Source organism: Micromys minutus (genome assembly GCF_963924665.1).
Source record: "Micromys minutus genome assembly, chromosome: 1".
Classification (NCBI taxonomy): Eukaryota; Metazoa; Chordata; class Mammalia; order Rodentia; family Muridae; genus Micromys; species Micromys minutus.
This window is the reverse complement of record NC_137969.1, coordinates 51,707,589-51,728,751: the sequence shown is the minus strand read 5'-3', so window position 1 is coordinate 51,728,751 and position 21,163 is coordinate 51,707,589. Positions and strand designations below refer to the sequence as shown.

Sequence of the window (21,163 nt, the reverse complement as noted above, 5' to 3'; positions counted from 1 at the left end):
CCAGCTTTTTTCTTGGGGCCATTTGCTTAGAAGGTTTTTTTTCCCAGCCTTTTACTCTGATGTAGTGTCTGTCTTTTTCTCTCACATGAATTTCCTGTATGCAGCAAAATACTGGATCCTGTTTTTATATTTAATGTGATAGTCTATGTTTCTTTATTGGGGAAATCAAGTCCATTGATGTTAACAGATATTAAGGATTAGTGGTTGTTGCTTCCTGTTATTTTTGTTGTTAGAGGTAGAATTATGTTTGTGTGTCTTTCTTCTTTTGGTTTCTTGCATAGTTATTTTCTTACTTTTGCTAGGGCGTACTTCCCCCTTGTGTTGGATTTTTCATCTATTATCCTTTGTAGGAATGGATTTGTGATCAGATATTGTGTAAATTTGGTTTTATCCTGGACTATCTTGGTTTCTCCATCTATGATAATTGAGAGTTTTGCTGGATATAATAACCTGGGCTGGCATTTGTATTCTCTTAGGGTCTGTATGACATCTGTCCACGATCTAGCTTTTATAGTCTTTGTTGAGAAGTTGGGTGTAATTCTGATAGTTCTGACTTTTTTTCTTACTGCTTTTAGTATTCTTTCTTTGTTTTGAACATTTGGTGTTTTGACTATTGATTGTCAGGAAGAATTTCTTTTCTGGTCCAATCTATTTGGAGTTCTGTAGGCTTCTATGATTTAGTTGAAGATATTTACTGTGCCTTTTAGTTGATATTCTTTGCCCTGTTTTTCACCTATTATTCTTAGGTTTGGTCTTCTCATTGTGTCCTGGATCTTCTGGACATTTTGGGTTAGAAACTTTTTGGTTTTTGCATCTTCTCTGATTGTTTTGTTTATGTTTTCTATGCTGTCTTCGGCCCCTGAGATCCTCTCTTTCATCTCTTGTAGTCTGTTGGTGATGCTTGTATCTATGACTCCTGATTTCTTTCTTAGGTTTTCTATGTCCAGGATTGTCTCTTTTTGTGATTTCTTTATTGTATCTATTTCCATTTTCAAGTCCTTCACCTGTTTGGTTGTGTTTTCCTGTAGTTCTTTGAGTGATTTCTCCTGGTTCTCCTGTAATTGTTTAAGGAAGTTATTCATGTGCTTCTTGAACATCTCCATCATCATCATGAAGTATGATTTTAAGACTAAATCTTGGGAGGTTTTTTGTTTTTTGTGGGTTTTTTTTTTTTGTTTTTTGTTTTGTTTTTTTGGAGTGTTGGGAAATCCACTACTTGCTGTGATGTAAGATCTGGGTTCTGATGTTGCCAGGTTGTCTTGGTTTCCATTACTTGGCTTTTTGCACTTTCCTCTTGCCGTCCAGTTGTCAGTGATTGTAGGTAATATTTTTTATTGTTGTTTCTGACTGCTGCTTCTTTGTCCTGTGGGTCTGAAGGCCCGTGGGCTCAGGAGGGAGATTGCTCCTGGTCAGCTCTTTGTGGACAAGCAGCGAGTGCTGATGGCAGTGACTCAGTTCTGTCTTTGTGGGCTCAGGTGTAAGAACTCTTGCAAGGCTGTTCCGGGAGCTCAGTCCTCAGTCCTAATGGTGAAGACCCGGCTCTTTCTCTAGGCCAAAAAAGGACCCTTTTCCAGAGAGCACCACGCTCCCTGTGCTCCAAGAACTCCCTGGATTTCCTTGCTGGATGGCCGGTAGGACTATGTGTCAGGCTCACCCTTGGTCCAGGTGGATGAGCGCCTGTGCATCTGATGTGGGAGCTTAGCCTCCCATAGGCTGATCCAGAGTCCCAGTGGTGGAGGCCCCGCCCTCCACATTTTCTCATGAAACCCAGTGCTCACTGATTTTGTTATGCTGACTGTCTGGCAAGCCCCAGGCTCCACAGAGCTGAGATATAGACAGGTGTCATTGTACCCAGATTTTTATATGGGTGCTAGAAATCAAACTAATGTCCTGACACTTGTTTATTATAGGTAGTGTAGCTGCTCTATATTACCAACTGATTGTTTCTTTCTCCTCTGGAGCAGTTTTCTTTCCCTAAGACACAGATTGTGGGTTTCTTAGTGCTTTTCTGCACCTTTTCACACTTCCCCCAAAACGTTATATAATAGAGGCGTTGGAAAAAGAAATGTTTACACACTGTACCAAATAAGATGCCAATGTTGTAAGGAGAATTATCTCACATACAAATAGCCTTGTTCCAAAGGATGGAAAGAAGGAAGGGAGGAAGGAAGGAAGGAAGGGAGAAAGGAAGGGAGAAAGGAAGAGGAAGGAAGGAAAGAAAGAAGGAAGGAGGAAAGGAAAGAAGAGGTGAAGGAGAGGAAGACCCTAGTAGGACTACACAGATCAGGGTTATGGATTCTCAGAAATTCTAAGTCATTGATTGGCTTTCCTGCTCTCACATTTGACTTTGCATTCCTCTTAGATGTTTAAAAATAGATCTTAAAAAAATCATTGAACACCAAGAGCTTATTTTATTCTCTATAAAACTTTTCATTTCTTAATTAAATCACAAGATTGGCAAGCACTGCGCGCAAGAGGAATGGAAAAGCCAAGCAATGGAAACCAAGACAACCTGGCATCCCACCTACAGTGATGAGAATCATTTTCATCTGAGGTCCAGGGTTCACGTGAAGTGTTAGTGATGTGTAGTCCATGAGGTTTGATGGATATCCAGTGACATCTACCTGACATGACACTGTTGTACAAAACAATAGAATGTTCTTTAAAAATTATCTGTACTCCATTTATTCCTTGTCCTAAAGAATCCATTTCATAACAGTGAGAGTAGAATTTTGCGAAACTTTTGATATGATTATTTCTTAGGTCTTACAGCATAATAAGGCTATATTTTTAGAAATACATATTATTTAAATATGAAAACTTAATTTTTTTACATCTTCCTTTTTCTTTCAAAGAGATTCAAATTTGGATGGTAAATTACATGATCTTCATTATTATAGTCTATACTATACATTATATAGGCAATATATGTATACACTACCTCTGACCCTCATAGAGCAAAGTATTCACTTCTGGGCGTCTGACTAATCAGGTCTAAAGCAAAAGTGAATCCTGTGTGTAGAGCTTCTGGTACTCAGTACAGCACATATGTGAAGGCAGCTGAGGTTGAAGAGTATATTACAGCCTTGTTTCCATAGAGTTAGGGAAATGAAATTGCTGTGTATTTCTAACTCAGCTGAGAGACAATTCCCTGTATACGTCTATTCATAACAAACTTGGTAAGAAATTGAGTGGACCACAGACATCAGAGATCATGGAGAGTCAGCTTTCTTTTTCTTTCTTTTTTAATTGTAATTATTCTATTTATTTACATTCTACAAATTGCCCCCTTCCTGGTCAGACAAGGCCATCCTCCTCCACCTGAGTGCCAGGGGTGGGAGTGGCACAGTCTATGTGTTCCTTGGTTGGTGGCTTAGTCTTTGGAAGTCCTGAGGGGTCCAGGTCAGTTTACACTGTTGTTGTTCTTGTGGGTGATGATCCCCCCTAACTCCTTCAGTCCTTCCCCAAACTCTTCCATAGGTGTTCCCAACCTCACTTTAATGGTTGGCTGTGAGGAGATGCATTTGTCTCACTCAGCTGCTGGTAGGGCTTCTCAGAGGACAGCCATGCCAGGTTCCTGTTTGCAAGCACACCATAGCACCAGTAATAGTGTCAGGTTTGGTGCCTGCCGTGGGATAGATCCCAAGCTGGGCCAGTCACTGGATAGCCTTTCCTTCAGTCTCTGATCCAGTTTTGTCCCTGCATTTTCTTTTAGACTGGGGCAATTCTGGGTCAGAAATTTGGAAGGTAGGTGGGTGGGCTCTTGCCTCACCTGTCTATTGGAGGTGGTCTCTTTGGATTCCACTTCCTCACTGTTGGCCGTTTGGCTAATGTCATCACCATTTGAGTCCTGGTAGCCTCTCCCATCCCAGGTCTCTGAGATTTTCTCGAAGTCCCCCCCTCCCCTAACCTCACACTGCTGCATATTTCAATTCATTCTGCTGGCCTTCTGGTTTCTCTCCTGTCTTCCCCCACCCAACACATAATCCTGCCTCCCTTTGCCCCTCCCCATCCCCTCTCCCACTCGAGTTCCTTCCTCCCTCAGCCTACCATGATACTTTTGTTGAGTTATCCATACTTGGGCCTTCCTTCTTGTTAAGCTTCCTATGGTCTGTGAGTTCTCTCATGGGTCTTCTGAACTTTTTGGCTAATATCCACTTATCAGTGAGTACATACTATGTGCCTACTGATCCTTTTGGGTCTGTGTTACCTCACTCAGAAATTAAATTTTCTAGCTCAGTCCATTTGCCTGCAAAATTCATGATGTCCTTGTTTTTAATAGCTGAGTAGTGTTCCACTGTATAAATAAACCACATTTTCTGTATACATTTTTTGGTAGAGGGCCATCTGGGTTCTTTCCAGCTTCTGGCTACGCAAACTAAGGCTGCTATGAACATAGTGGAGCAAGTGTCCTTGTAGTATGGTGGAGCATCTTTTAAGTATTTTTCCAGGAGTGGTATAGCTAGGTATTCAGGTAGATCTATTTCCAATTTTCTGAGGAGCCTCAGACTGATTTCCAGAGTGGTTGTGCCAGTTTGCAATCCCACCAGCAATAGAGGAGTGTTCCTCTTCCTCCATATTCCTGCCAGCATGTATGGAATTCTTGATCTAAGCCATTCTGATTGGTGTGAGGTGGAATCTCAGGATTATTTTGATTTGCATTTTCCTGATGACTAAGGACTTTGAACATTTCTTTAAGTGCTTTTCAGCCATTTGAGATTCCTCTATTGAGAATTCTCTGTTTAGCCTTTTACCCAATTTTTAAAAACTGGATTATTTGGTTTCCTAAATTCTGACTTCTTGAGGTCTTTGTATATTTTGGATATTAGCCTTTTATCAGATTTAGGGTTAATGAAGTTTTTTTTTTCTAATCTGTAGGTTGCTGTTTTGTTTTTGTTTGTTTGTTTGTTTGTTTTGACAGTGTCCCTTGCTTTACAGAAACTTTGTAATTTCATGAGGTTCCATTTGTCAATTATTGATCTTAGAGCCTGAGCCATTGGTGTTCTGTTCAGAGAGTTTTCCCTTGTGTCAATGCATTTGAGGCTCTTTCCCACTTTCTCTTCTTTTAGATTCACTGTATCTGGTTTTATGTGGCGGTCCTTGACACACTTAAACTTGAGCTTTGTTCAAGGGGATAAATATGGATCAATTGGGAGTCTTCTACATGCAGACCACCAGTTAGACCAGCACCATTTGTTGAAGATGCTTTCTTTTTTTTTTTTTTCCTATTCTATGGCTTTGGATTTTTTGTCAAAGATCAAGTGTCCATGGGTATATGGGTTTATTTCTGGGTCAGTTCTGTTCCATTGATCTTCCTGTCTGTCTCTGCACCAATATCATGTGATTTTTTTAAAAATCACTATTGCTGTGTGGTACAGTTTGAGATCAGGGATAGTTATTCCCCCAGAAGTTCTTTTATTATTAAGAATTGTTTTTGCTATCCTGGTTTTGTTTTGTTTTTCCTGTATGAAGTTGAGAATTGCTCTTTCTATATCTGGGAAGAATTGTGTTGGAATTTTGATGGGGATTGCATTAAATCTATAGATTCATTTCGGTAAAATGGCCATTTTTACTATGTTAATCTAAATGATCCATGAGCATGGGATTTTCCATTTTCTGAGGTCTTCCTTGGTTTCTATCTGCAGGGACTTGAAATTCTTGTCATATAGATCCTTCACTTGTTTGGTTAGATTTACACCCAGATGTTTTACATTATTTGTGACCCTATCTAAGACACTACTCATCTTGGGCATGTTTGCTTTTTTTGTTGTTGTTGTTCTAGAGCTTTCAGGTTTCTGGTTAGGTTGCTAGTGAAGGATCTCTCCAATTTCTCAATGAAGGCACTTAGTGCTATAAATTTTTTTCTTAGCACCACTTTCATTGTGTTCCATAAATTTAGGTATGCTGTGTCTTCATTTTCATTGAATTCTAGAAAGTCTTCACTTTTATTCTTTATTTCTTCCCTGACTAAGTTATCATTGAGTACAGAATTGTTCAGTTTACATGCTATGTGGGGTTTCTGTTGTTTTTTTGTTATTGAAGTCTAGCCTTAGTCCATGGTGATATGATAGAATGCACAGATTATTTGAAACTTCTTTTAGTAGTTGAAATTTGTTTTGTGTCTGATTATATGATCAATTTTGGAGAAGATATCATGAGGTGTTGAGAAGAAGAATATTCTATTGTTTTGGGATGATATAGATATCTGCTAAATCCATTTGGCTCATAACTTCTATTAGTTTCACTGTGTTTATTTTCTGTTTTAATGACATGTCTATTGCTGAGAGTGGGGTGTTAAGTCTCCCACTATTATTGTGCGGGGTTCAATGTGTGTTTTGTGCTTTAGTAAAGTTTCTTTTATGAATGTGGGTACCCTTACATTTGGGTCATAGAAGTTCAGAATTGAGACTTCATCTTGGTGGATTTTTCCTTTTATCAGTAGGAACTATCCTTCCCCATCTCTCAATAACCTTTGATTAAAAGTCTATTTTATTGGATATAAGAATGGTTACTCTATCTTGTTTTTCCAGTCCATTTGCTTGGACAACGTTTTTTCAGCCTTTTACTCTGAGGTAGTGACTGCCTTTGTCACTGAGGTGTGTTTTTGTATGCAACAAAATGCTGGATCCTGCTTGCATATTCAGTCTGTTAATCTGTGTCTTTTTATTGGGGAATTGAGTCCATTAATGTTGAGAGATATTAAAGACCAGTGATTGTTGGATCCTGTTATTTTTGTTGTTGGACGTGATATTATGTGTATGTGTTTTCCTTCTCTTGTGTTTCTTGTGAGATGATTAATTTATTCTATTTTCTTGGGTATAGGTACCCTCTTGCATTGAGGTTTTCCTTCTAGTAACCTCTGTAGGGCTGGATTGGTAGAAAGGTATTGTTTAAATTTGGTTTTATCATGGAATATCTTGGTTTCCCCATCTAGGATGATTGAGAGTTTTGCTGGGTATACTAGCTTGGGCTGGCATTTGTGTTCTCTTAGGGTCTGCATGACTTTTGTCCAGGCTCTTCTGGCTTTTATTGTCTTTGTTGTTAAGTCTGGTGTGATTCTGATATGTTTGTCTTTATATGTTACTTGACCTTTTTCCCTTACTACTTTTAATGTTCATATATATATATTGCATTCAGTGTTTTGATTATTATGTGACGAGAGGATTTTCTTTTCTGGTCCCATCTATTTGGTGTTCTGTAGGCTTCTTGTACTTTTATGGTCATTTCTTACTTTCAGTTGGGGAAGTTTATTCCTATGATTTTGTTTGAACTGGGAACGTTCACTCTCTTCTATTCCTATTATTCTTAGGTTTTGGTCTTTTCATTGTGCCTTGAATTTCCTGAATGTTTTAGGTTAGAAACTCTTTACGCTTTGTGTTTTCTTTGACTGTTGTGTCAATATCTTCTATGGTATCTTCTACACCTGAGATTCTGTCTTCTACCTCTTGTATTCTGTTGGTGATGCTTGCATCTGTAGCTCCTGATCTCTTTCCTAGGTTTTTCATCTCCAGAATTGCTCCATATGTCATTTATTTTTTAATTTATTTTAATTTTAGGTCTTGGACCATTTTGTTCAATTCCTGCACCTGTTTGATTGTGTTTTCCTGTATTTCTTTAAGGATTGATTTGTTTTTTTCTTTCTGGGCTTCTACCTATTGGCCTGTGTTTTCCTGTATTTCTTTGAGTGAGTTATTTATATCCTCCTTAAAGGCCTCTATTATCTGTATGAGATGGGCTTTTAGGGTAGCATCTTGCTTCTCAGGTGTGTAGGGGTTATCCAAGGCTTGCTGTGGTGGTGGGAAAACTGGGTTCTGATGGTGTCAAATTACATTGGCTTTTGTTGCTTATGCTCTTGTCCTTGCTTCTTGCAATCTGGTTATCTCTGATATTAACTGGCCTGGGTGTCTCTGACTGGAACCTGCCTCCTTAGAGGCAAATAGAGCTCTGTGACAGGGCTAGAGCAGGTCTCCTAGAAGGCAGACTGTTTTGTCTCTGGTTAAAGAGACCTCCAGTGTCCCTGGTTATGGTAGACCTCCTGAGAGACTGGTAGAGAGTATGAGAGAAGAGAAGGCATACTGATCTGCCTCGGAGGAGATGTAGACTGGAAGGGAGATGGGGTTTACATAGAGAGGAGGGGTCCCCTGTCTGCTGTACTCCATGGGAGCGTCCCAGCTCTGGCAGTTATTTGGTAGGAATCTCACCTGTGTCCCTGGTTTCATCAGATCTCCTGGGAGACCTGCAGACTGTGGTTTGGGTAGGGGGCAGACATGCCAATCTTCCCCAGTGGAAATGCAGACAGGAAGGGAGATGGGGTTCACTAAGGGTCAGTTTTTATTATGTCAGATTTCTCTACTATTTTAAATGTAGTACTTAAATTCAGTAAAAACACAGTTTACCTGAATGAGGCATGGTGGTCATACTGGCAAAAAACATCCAACTTGTAAAAGCACCATTGACTAGTGAGTGGTAAGGATTCTTCACCTTTGGGCCTTGTACAGATGTGTGGTGTCAGTTGCTAGCTTGGTGAAAGGTACTCAGTTTGGGTGCTGGTTTTGTGTGTGGATAGTGTGAATAAATGCTTTCTTTTCTTTTTTGCCAGGCCTCTCTATTCGGAGTGTGTGCTGGAAAGCTGACCGCCTTCTAGCAGGAACCCAGGACAGTGAGATATTTGAAGTCATTGTTCGAGAGCGGGACAAACCAATGCTCATCCTTCAGGGCCACTGTGAGGGGGAACTCTGGGCTCTGGCCTTACACCCCAAGAAGCCTCTGGCTGTGACAGGCAGTGATGACCGCTCTGTCAGGTGAGGCTCCACCATATCCTCATGGACTTCCTGAGGGTAGCATATTTCTTTTGCTCAGATATGTTTGTGATTTAAGGATAAACCACAGAACAGGCACATACACTTTCTGAGTGGAAGCTAGGGTGTTTAGCTAGCTGCTAGTTGGCTTCTTAGTGTGTTGTTGTTATCTTTTTTGGCACCATCTAAAGTCATGAAAATCTTTTTAAAAGTGAAAATGTGTAAGTACCACTTAGGCTGTCTTCCAGTTGTCTTTTTACTTCAAGAGAAGAGGCAAACACACTACTCTCTGGTAAGACAAGATGTCTTTCCCATTCATGTATTTGCCTTTCTGTAGGGGGATTGCTCAGCCATTTGAGGATTTAATTAGAGACTCTCATTCTTCATGAGACCTTAAGCTCTGATTTTAAAGTTGTTTTCGACACATGAGCAAATTATTATATTTTTTTTTTGGTAAATTCTCAAATGGGAGTTTAGACATTGTCATCAATCAAAGGAGAAAGCCAGACAATGTGTAATTTTTTTCAGGACTTAAATGGTTCCTGCTATGGGTTGTTTGTTCTTTAAAAGTATAATATTGAGTAAAATGATCAAATTAAGCAAGCCTCTATCTAGTATTCTGACAACTGTTATATTCACTTCAGACTGCAATGTGTTTAGTAAACTTAAATCACTCAGCAGCAACAAAATTCTTTCACAGGGAGGATTGAGAGTGAACACTTCATCTGTTGATTATTGTTTCTGAACTTTAGAAACTAAAATAGAACCATGGGAACTATGATAAAGGTCCTTCCTTTTCCCCCTACTTACCCTAGGTTTATATAGCTTTCAAAGCAAAGATGTTCAATTCCATGTTCTAGTACTTACCAAATGTGTAAACCTCATTAATTTTAGACTGTGTGAAAATAGTTATAGTTATTCACAGGCAACATGAATACTTAGTTGTCATATGCACCTCTTGACTTTGTCTTCACGGGTTTTTTTTTTTTTTACTCTGAGCACCTTCAAAGCAGCCAAAAAAGTGTCCAAAATTAACCAAATTCCTGTGACCAGTTCTGACCCATCCAAAGGAAAGCTTTCATGAAAATTCTTGATTTTTATATTTTTAGAGTTATGTCTCAGAGTTGTAAATGTGGCTGGGGAACTCTGACTGGCAGAATCTGTAGTATTCTCCCCTCAGCACTTAGTTTGGAAAACTATTTGAGTGTGTTTTTGCAGAACTTTGGAGTAAGAAGGGTAGAAGCTGTGCTTTCTTGAGAGAAGCTTTAGGGAGATAGCACACTGACCTAGGGCGTGTCTGTGTCTTCATCCTGCTAAAGGAAAACTTACATTGCTTAAAAGTAGCACAAGGCTAAAGACAACATGGAGTCATGAAAAATGGATGAGATGTTTAGAGGAGATACTGAGCTTTAGCTGAAGACTGAAGGCTTCCTGAGAGATTAGTCAGGCACTCACCATGAAGCTCCTTACCCCCCCCCCCCCGATGGCTGGGTACACTTAAGAAAACTGCCACTTGGGACTTAAACCTGTTTCAGAACTGCACATTCTTGGTCCTTCTAGCAGATTTATTGTGTGTGAAGAGAAGACCATCTTAAGAAAACATTCACAGGGCCAGATAGATAACTCAGTGGGAAAAGACATCTGCTGCCAGTCCTGATGACCTGCTCAGGGCTCGGAAGTCACGTGGTAGAAGGCGAGAATTGGTTCAGCACATATCTTTATCATTATCATCACCACCACCACGATCACCACCGTCATTGTCATAAAATAATTCCTTACAGAGATCAAAGGCCACAGCTACAACGAACACAGAAGCTGTTATTTGTGTATTGTGAATACTTGCTCTGGGTTCACTGAGCTTGGGGTATCTGGATTAAGTGTCTAGAGCTAGGAATCCTATCTATGGTAGTTTTGCCCAAAGCTCTGTGAACTGTACTTGCCTCCTGGACCATATTTCTCCACCAGAAGTGTATGTACTTTTTGGCTACCAGCATCATGAAGCTTTGCCCTATAAATAGTGGGTCATCAGGACAGGCCTGGGGCTTTTAAATGATAACCATGAGTAAATTCTAGGGCTGTCCAGGAGACATTATTTGTTCTCATATCTCAGATAACCTCCTCTCACACCCATGGAAGCCAGCAAATGTGGTGTGCATCTGTCTATATATGCTTAAATACCAACGACTTGAAACTTTTCGTGAATGCTTAAGAGAAACTAACAGTGACCACATGTCCTGGCTGCTTTTCTGTCAACTTGACATAAGCTAGAGTCATCTGAGAAGGAGCCCCAGTTGAGAATATGCCTCCATGAGATCCAGCTGTAAGGCATTCTCTTAATTAGTGATTTATGGGGTAGGGTCCAAGCCAAGGAGGGTGCTGTTGTTGTTGGGCTGGTGGTCCTGGGTTCTGTAAGAAAGCAAGCTGACAAACCTATGTGAGCAGGCCAGTAAGCACATCCCTCTATGGCCTCTGCATCAGCTCCTGGCTCCAGGTTTCTGCCCTGCTGAAGTTCCCGTCCTGACCTCCTTCAATGATGGACTGTGCTGCTGAGAGAAGTATTAACTGAATAAAGCCCGTCCTCTGCAAGTTTCTTTGGTTGTGGTGTTTTTGTCACAGCAACAGTGATCCCTAACAAAGATGCAGCACTAGCAGTTCCTGCCCTTGAATCATGGTTAACAGACATTGGCATAAATACAGGACAATTTCTAATTTTCAAAGAGAAGACATTTTGCAAAGTAGTGTTTATATATTCTGGTCTGTGGATCTCAAAATCTTTGTAAATGTAATTTCACCTCATATTTCTTGCTGAGTTTTCAAATGATGAATGTGCCCTAAAGACAGACAAAACACTTTTACAGGCCATGGACCCGGGTGTGAGGTTTTGTGTTCTTTACTGTTGTCAGTGTGAAGAGTCGACTTTCCTCCCCTGGGCTGGCAGATAGCTGACAGGTTGGCTTGGTCTTTATTCTGCTCTCTTCTTGGTCCTTAGGCTGTGGAGTTTGGCAGACCACGCCTTGATTGCCCGCTGCAATATGGAGGAAGCAGTTCGTAGTGTATCCTTTAGCCCGGATGGATCTCAGTTGGCCCTGGGCATGAAGGATGGCTCTTTCATTGTCCTCCGAGTCAGGTACATTCAACACTGAAAATGGTACTTTGAGATGTTCCTTTGCTAAAAATTAAAATGTATCCTGATCATAAAATATGTCAGGCTGATAGGAAATCTTTTACTATGATTCTGAAATTCAAAACAGTGAAAACCCCGAGATTATCTTTGGTAATTTGGAGGCAGAACTGAATCCAGGAACCTGACATGAATTTGTTTACAATCTTCAGTCTCTTCACAGAAATAATGTGTTGTTTTATTTGCTGCAAAAAAATACTGCTTTTCATGGAGGATGCTACTCCAGCCAGTACATTCAGAAACTCCTTAAAACATTCTACATGAATCATCCTATAATCTAAGTGACCTCCCAAGGACATCTGATCTCAAGGACTTGAAATGGGAGGTTATGAGCTCTGTAGTTAAACCAGAAAAAGAGAAAGAAATAATAGCATATCACCCAACAATGCTAAATTATTATAAATCAAACTTGAATCAAATTCATGTGCATGTAAGTGGTACAGAACTGAAGTATGTCTGCTTGCTGACATCATATACTGTTTATGCTGACATCATACAATGTTTATGCTGACACCATACACTGCTTATGCTGACATCATACACTGCTTATGCTGACATCATTCACTGTTTATGCTGACATCATACACTGTTTATGATGACATCATACACTGTTTATGATGACATCATGCACTGTTTATGCTGACATCCATCATACACTGTTTATGCTGATATCATACACTGTTTATGCTGAAATTGTACACTGTTTATGCTGACATCATACACTGTTTACGCTGAAATTGTACAGTTTATGCTGATATTGTACACTGTTTATGCTAACATCATACACTGTTTATACTGACATTATACACTGTTTATGCTGACATCAAACACTGTTTATGCTGATATTATACACTGTTTATGCTGACATCATACATTGTTTATGATTATAGATTGCCCTGGAAGCTGTTTGTATTTTAATGTTAATTCCACTTCCCCAAGAAGGGCTGCCTAGTCCTGGGACTCCAACTGAACTTTCCCATTTTGATTAGTAAAATAAAGGAAAGCCAGTGACTGGGTGGGGCGAGGGAGGTGGAGAGAAGGGAGGTCTAAGGGGTCAGAGGACGAGCGAGGTCAGAGGTTGGAGAGGAAGTAAGAGGATGAAGAGGGAAGGTCATCGAAACATGGAGCTTCCCAAGGACCAGCTAGACCCAGGTGGGATTTATTGGTGTTAAATAGCTATGAGCATTAAGGATTTTATAAGTCTAATATCTCATATTGAAGGGCAGTTATCTTTGTCTATTTGATGCAATCTTGTTGTGTAGAGGGTTTGTGGATTGAGAGTTGATCATATAAACCTGTATGAAAAGCTATTGGGCTGTAGAGTTGTGTTTGTGTGGGATTTGGGGGTACAGAAATACCCCCAGGACAGAGGCAGAGAATAGGCGGTATGAAACCGCCAAGGGAACGGAATTGTGCGGACAAGTTGGGCCATGGTGGTGGCTCAGACCGGGTACCAGAGGAGTGTGCGACTCCAAACTAAAATTCGCCTTGAGGAGTGAGACCTCAGGGCTGGTAGAGAGATAAATTGCTTATTATTTTTAATATTTAGTGCAACGTATGATGGACAAAACCTGCTATTTACCTGTGGAATTCCTCTGAATGAACTAGTTTTTCTCTTGGATTACTGCTCTTGTAATTACAGCAAAGAATTACAGCTGTAAATGGAATGGTACATGTTTTATATGGAGAACATTTTGTACAATGTTGAGTACTCTTAGATCAATTTATTACTCTGAATTCTCATTACCACCCATGCACAACTCATTACCAAATTAATGAGCAATGTTTCTGCTCTCTGCTGAGTAATTGGTGATAAGGTAACTAATTAGCAAATCTCCTTTTTGATAGAACTCTCAAATGCAAACAAAAGGAAACTATATATCTATTTAATGTGGTTATAGTACAGCATAGTTCTGTGATAAAGGATAGCAGGAATGGGGTTACTATAGGAAAGCAGATCCTACTGCTGTTGGATGGATATACTCTGACTCTACCTTCACTGGCTCAGAGGACCTGCAAGTCATAATCCTGCCTCTAGTTAGGGGAAAAGCAACCCCAGTGAGCTTTCAGATATGAGCAGAAATTAATCTTATCAGAATTTGGCCAATTCCATGCTCCAGTGGCTGACCACATCCAAAAATATATGGCAGCACAAATTGCACTTGGTGGTTTTTTAAAAAAGAAGACCCAAAGGAGGTTTGGCAGGATTTCATAGAGGTTGGGAGAAGGGGATAATATGGTCAAAATATACTATGTATGATTTTTTTTTCAAAAATTAATAATTTAAGAAAGAATTTGACCAAAAAAGATACAAAATGTTTTAGTGATTTGGCATATTCATTATGACCCTGCATGGTGAGAACTGAGAAATTGCATACAATTTCACATTTTAAAAGCTAGTAATTTTCTTCTTTTCAGACTTATTCCTGGGTTGGAGAGATGGCTCAGTGGTTAAGAGCACTGCTTTTCCAAAGGTCCTGAGTTCAATTCCCAACAACCACATGATGGCTCACAACCATCTGTAATGAGATGGAATTCCTCTTCTGTCATTCGGGCACATGTGCAAATAGAGCACTAGTATGCATGAATAAACAAATACCCACCTTTTAAAATAACAACATGTATCATGGCTGTTTATCTTTTTTTTTCCTCTGCTTAAGACAGGATCTCACTAAATAGCCTGAAACTTAGTATGTAGATGAGCTGGCTCCCCTCTCTCAGAGATTATCCTGCCTCTGCCTTCCAAGTGCTGAAATTAAAGGCATATGCCACCATATCAGCTCTCATTTTTAAAGCATAAACAGATTGTTTTTATACAGGTTTTTATTTTTACACTAATTTTGTTATGTTTTGCCTTTCTCATGATACATTTTAAGTTGCTTTTAAGTCTAATTTTTTTTAAGGTTCATTGACACGGGAGTTTTAAAGATTTATTTATTTATTTATTTTATGTATGTAAGTATACTATAGCTGTTTTCAGACACACCAGAAGAGAGTATCAGATCTCATTATAGATGGTTGTGAGCCACCATATGGTTGCTGGGAATTGAACTCAGGACCTCTGGAAGAGCAGTCAGTGAGTGCTCTTAACTGCTGAGCCATCTCTCCAGCCCTTAAGTCTAATTTTTAAATAAAGATTTCAATAAAATATAGTTCAACATGAAAGCAAATATTCCTGTGTAAAGATTTTTATATTTATCCTGAGGGCACAAAATATTATTTCAAATGTTTTAATTTTTATAAGCAGGATATACGTTATAAACATTTTGTATCATTTTATGAACATAAATATTTTAGTTCCTGTAGGATTTTTCTCTCTTGTGACACACACCTTTTAAAATAGATTTTCTCTTGTCACTTTGTGTTTTGTCCCTACAGAGACATGACAGAAGTGGTTCATATCAAGGACAGGAAAGAAGTCATTCACGAGATGAAATTCTCCCCAGATGGCTCTTACCTTGCGGTAGGATCCAACGACGGCCCTGTAGACGTCTACGCTGTTGCCCAACGCTATAAGAAAATAGGAGAATGCAACAAGTCTCTTAGTTTCATCACACATATTGACTGGTCTCTGGATAGTAAATACTTGCAAACCAACGATGGTGCTGGGGAGAGACTGTTCTATAAAATGCCATGTGAGTCCTGGGTAGATGATTGTGCTTGTGGTAGGTACTCATGAAAGCAAACCTGGAACCACACGGAGAAGGATAGAGAATGTCCTCTGAGCTCAGGGTAAAAAGTATTCTCAGAAACAAGATCCCTAAGTCATGACCCTCAGAGGAAATGTTAGTGAGTCAGGTCACATCAGTAATTTACATTAGGAAAACATGAGGAGGACGTAAAGATAAAGCCTGCAGTGGGCATATATACCTGCATTGTTCTAAGGCATACAGTATATAGGGAGCAGCACGAAAGGTCCTTTCTAATCATTGAGAGTGGCCAAAGCATGTCAGTGGTGCATAGTTTAAGAGGAAGATGCACAGCACCACTAAGAACACGCACAGAAGGGCTTGCTGTGATGGGAGTGAGGAGAACCTAAGTCATAGAGCGTAAGGTCACAGTAACAATCGCAACTTGTGTCAATGCGGACAAGCCTCAAAAGTGTAATGCTGAGCAAATAGATGCAGATGACATGCACAGTGGCCATTTATAAAGTGTAAAACATGTATGGGAACGCTGAGCAATCAGCCCAGAGCACTGTTACCTCTACGGAAACAGAGGACATTAAATGAGGGCTGAGCGTCCAGTGGATTTTATGTGACACTAATGTCTTCTTAATGTTGTGTTGTAAAGAGCCTGCTGAGATGGCTCATCATGGAAAGGCACCTGCCATGCAATCCTGGAGGACTGAGTTCAATCCCTGGAACCCACCCACACCCTTCCATGCAGGTGGAAGGAGAGAACCGACTCCATCAAAATGTCTTCTTTACCTACACAGACACACACACACCACAATAATAGTGACAGATGATCTTCTATGATAAAGAGCAGTAATACTCATTGAAACTCAGTGCTACAAACACCTGTTCCTTCTAGTCCTCTGTCATCTTCTGCATTACTGACCTGAAATAGTTGTTCCATGAACTTCCCTGTGAAGTCCATGGCTGCTTCATCCTGTGTCCAGCCTTTTGCTCGATGTCCTTCTCTTCCTTCCATCACCTTCCTGTTTGGCCACTTACATTGTTCGTTGACAACTTTCTCACAGAGCAAAGAACTGAATGACCATGCTATTTCTATGAAATGTTCATGCTATTTCTGTTAGTGTCTTACACACGCATCTCTGCAACAGAGATTAGGACGAAGGGATATGTTCTGTGCATGCCCTGTGCATTCTGCTCGATAAGTGGTATCATATGACTACCAAGGGGTCTTCGTGGTTGAGTTTTTTTGCATTCACCTTTGAGAAGTGGTAATACCAGATAAATATCGCTTCATGTTTATTTTGATGTTTGCAAACTGGCTACAAATTTATTTTATACTCTCCTTTAAAAGTTAAAACTTTTCATTCCTAAAGGGTTTTTTTTCTCATTTTTTTTCTGTCACACACATTAGATATGTGACCATTAGGCAAATGAGTTTCTACCAAGGTGAGTCTGTAGAACCACAGAAACTTTGAGACTCTCTTAGATGAGCTTAGAGCTTTGAGGATTGTAGTCCACGGTGGCTGCGAGTGCATTAGGCCCAGATCTGATTATCATAGTTGTATTATCTGGACAAATGTAGCCTTTTAAAATCCCAGTGAGCACATTTTTTATGAGTTCACTTTGCAACATTTATAAGAGATTTGCCTGTCTTATGTAATAGAAATTTAGTGACATTTAGTTTGTAAGACTAAAATGTCACATATGACATGATGATGTCCATATTATCATCTTTAATAATTTTAAATCATTATGTATCGATTCCTCTCATATAGTACATCTTAACCACAGTTCCTCACCCACCCCCCATATGCCAACTACCTCCCCCTCCACAACCCACTCCTTCATTTTCCTTCAGAAATAGCAGGCCACCCAGGGATGTCAACCAAACATAGTGTATCGGGTTACAGTAAAACTAGGCACCTCCCTCAAGTTAATGCTGGAAGAGACAGCTCAGTAGGAGGAAAAGGGTCAAAAAGTAGGCAAAGGAGTCACAGATAGCCCCTGTTTCATCTATTAGGTGTCCCACAAGAACAGCAAGCTGCGCAGCTGTAGCATATGTTCAGAGAGACTAGGTTAGACCCACACAGGCTCCATGATAATTGTCAGTTCAGTCTCTGTGAGCCCCTGCATTCCTGGTTAGTTGATTTTGTGGGTTTTCTTGCAGTGTCCTTGACCCTTCTGGCTTCTACAATCCTTCCTCCCCCTTCGTTAGCAGGATTCCCAAAGCTCTGCCTAATGCACCTGTTCCCATTAGGTGCTGGATGAAACCTCCCTGACCACGATTATGTTGGCTTCTTTAATGATTTTTTTTTACAGGAGAGAATTAAAAAAACATAAATCTTAATCTCCAATAATTATATATTGTCTTGGAATTTTTATTGAAGTATTGCTTACTTGAGAGGCTGAGGCAGAAGGAGTCACTATTTGGGATTCATTTTGGCAGTCTACTAAGGCTAACACAACAAAGTATTAGAAGGGATAAGGTGTGGGTTATTGACAGAGCACTGGTCTGGCATGTGGGAGGCATTGGACTTCATACTTTGCTTTTTCATGTGTGGGAACTTTTGGGGCACGTTTGTCAGTTGGAATGAAATCACATCCTGCTCAGGGATGGGGCTGGAGCTCACTTTATCACTCTGTTACGGGCACTCAGCTTACTTCTAGTGTATCACTGGTCTGGGGTAGGGGCGGGGGTGCAGCCTCTATTGCCTTGCAGCCTGCAGCAGTGAGATTGCTTTCTATTCTGAGTCACTTCCTGGGATTTAATCCTTTATGCAGGAGCTGGTCACAGATAATGCTATAACTATACCCTCTCTGAGTCTGTGGTCATTTAAACATATTCTTTAGGAATATACAGTCCAAAATATTTGGATATAGTTCAGAATTTTAGAGTGCTATGTATAAAAGGTATCTGTTCTTCAGTTCTTTATTTGAAAATATATGCTTATTTTAATAGGGCAGGCATGGAAATTTAAATATTTCCACTCGTTTGCTTTTGTGGCCTGACGTATTCTGTGCCATCTGTGAACCTCACTAATCTGCTGGCAGAAATGGGAACTGAGTCTGGGAGCAGCCAACCCACAGCTATTGTTAGGACCATTATCCCAAAAACAGATACACTTAGCTCACCATAATTCTGTGGATTCAGTGATTAGGACTTAAATAATAAAATCCACTTTAACATTTGTAGAGCCTGAATTTCTGTTTAGAGCAAAACTCATTTGTGGGGGCCTAGGGAGATGGCTCAGTGATTAAGAGAACTGATCTTCCCAGTGCTGACAGACGGCTGACATCTTTACTCCAGCTCTGTGAGATCTGATATCTCTGGCCCTAGTAGGCACTGCATTTGCATGCACATATCCATATGCGGTATACATATAAGTCAAGTCTTAGAAATAAAAATTAAAAATTCTGAACAGCATTTATAGGCTGGAAAGGTGGCACTTTCTGCTGAGACCAATGATCTGAACTCGTTTCCTAGAGCCCATAGAGTGGAAGGAGAGAACCAAGTCCTGCAGTTGTCCTCTGTCCGTCCTGATCATGCACAAAGTTTAAGACAAGCTTAGCCAAGGTTTTAAAAGCTTAGCAACATATTGGTGACTCAGTGTCGACAACACGTAACTTAATGAGATCACACAAATACAAATACTCTGTAGTAGCACCTGTGCCTTGGAAATTAAGATCAAGAAGGCAGCAATGGTTTGAGATATTACATTTAGCAACAATCGTTTTCTGTTTTCTGCACTTCTAAATTTTGAGCTGATGTTTTTCTTAAATTCTTTACCCCCAAAAAGTAACTAACTGGGTAAAGAGATTAGAACTTGTGGTTCCTCTGACTTACATATGTAATGAAGGTTTTAGACACTAAGGAAAGAAAAATGATTAAAATATATTAGACTATACTTCAGTGTAAATGTAACATAATATTGACTATTTCAGCAGGGAAACCTTTAACAAGCAAGGAAGAAATCAAGGGGATCCCGTGGGCCTCCTGGACGTGTGTGAGAGGCCCTGAAGTGAGTGGAATTTGGCCCAAATACACTGAGGTTATTGACATCAATTCAGTGGATGCCAATTATAACAGTTCGGTGTTGGTGTCTGGAGATGATTTTGGAATGGTCAAATTGTTTAGATTTCCTTGCCTCAAAAAAGGTAAGCTGTCTGTTTGTGTGGCTGCGGACTCTCTCTAAGCTGTTTGTGTGGCTGCGGACTCTCTCTAAGCTGTTTGTGTGGCTGCGGACTCTCTCTAAGCTGTTTGTGTGGCTGCGGACTCTCTCTAAGCTGTTTGTGTGGCTGCGGACTCTCTCTAAGCTGTTTGTGTGGCTGCGGACTCTCTCTAAGCTGTTTGTGTGGCTGCGGACTCTCTCTGGACTCAGTACTGCTTAGTTAGGCAGATTCCTTCCTCTTCCCCAGACACTCCCACTATCATGTCTGCATTTGTTCATCACGTGGTTTACGTAGAACATGCTGCTCAGTCCTCTAGTTTTGCTTTCCTATATGGTTTTGCTAATTTAAGTGAGAATTTGCTTAGACTTATATCATGAGACTTCCAAGCCTGTGTTTCACATTTCCAATAAGTCATGTTACTTATGTTTATGGGGATAAATATTCATGATTTATACTGGGTTTTTATTCCTTTAAAATATTATAATTTAACTTTTTATTTGTTTGTGTTTGTTTTCAAGAGAGGCTTTCTCTGTTGAGCCCTAATGTCCCGAGGCAGTCTACACAACTCTCTGTAGATCATCAGGCCTGCTTTAACCTCAGACATCTGCCTGCCTCTGTCCCCTGAGTGCTGGCACTCTAGGCATGCGCTGCCAGGCTATAATTAAACTTTTATACATCCACCTACTTGCACTTCTACATGGAAACAAAAGCAATTCTTCTTAAATGTCAAATAAACATGGTAGTTCCACAGCTATGAACCCGTTGTCCCAGGACTCATCTTTCAAGACTGGATTAGGTGATTTTTTGAGCGAGCAACCAGATGGGAAAGAACTTTCCATGTTCTGCACTCCTGTGAAGCTTTAAAGGCTTGGACTGTTGTCATCTAGCAACGATCCTGGGTTTGTTTTGAAAATTTAGAGAAAGCCCATCCACAAACTCTTCTTGTTCCTACACTGTGCTCAGAGTGGTCAACGGGGATGTGTTGCTGCCACAAGCTTTTCACTTGAATGTTTTTTACAATGATAAATGGGCGAAAGGAGCAGTGAGAAGGTACTTCTCAGCTATTGGGCAGTTTTGAAGCAGTGATAGCTGCAGGACATAAAATGAATGCATCACGAAACCCACTGTGACTTGCACTGCACAGAACGGACATCAGCTCAAAGTCCCTGAAGCACAAAGGCTTCCGTGTGCCAAATTCAGGTCCTCCCCACCCTGCCTAGTGGGCCTTGTGGGTAATAGAGTGTACCTTGTTTAAATTAATGTGCATTTGAGAATAAGTTACGTTAGAAAGTATCGGGGAATTCAGAATTCAGGAAAATCACAGATGAGGTTAGAAGCAGCGTAGTGATCTCCAGAGTCAGGACTCAAGAAAA

The 21,163-nt window shown here is 40.2% G+C and overlaps 1 protein-coding gene across 1 annotated transcript in view; it reads left to right on the top strand.

Annotated features, from left to right (window-relative positions):
• Window positions 1-21,163, top strand: part of EML6 (EMAP like 6) — a gene marked incomplete at its 5' end in the record, with an annotated part of 256,971 nt that overhangs the window by 147,106 nt on the left and 88,702 nt on the right. The window contains 4 exons of the mRNA XM_080936006.1: window positions 8,600-8,801; window positions 11,788-11,925; window positions 15,358-15,614; window positions 19,563-19,775. Of these exons, the coding sequence (XP_080792132.1) occupies window positions 8,600-8,801; window positions 11,788-11,925; window positions 15,358-15,614; window positions 19,563-19,775 (810 nt within the window). The remainder of the gene's footprint in view (window positions 1-8,599; window positions 8,802-11,787; window positions 11,926-15,357; window positions 15,615-19,562; window positions 19,776-21,163) is intronic.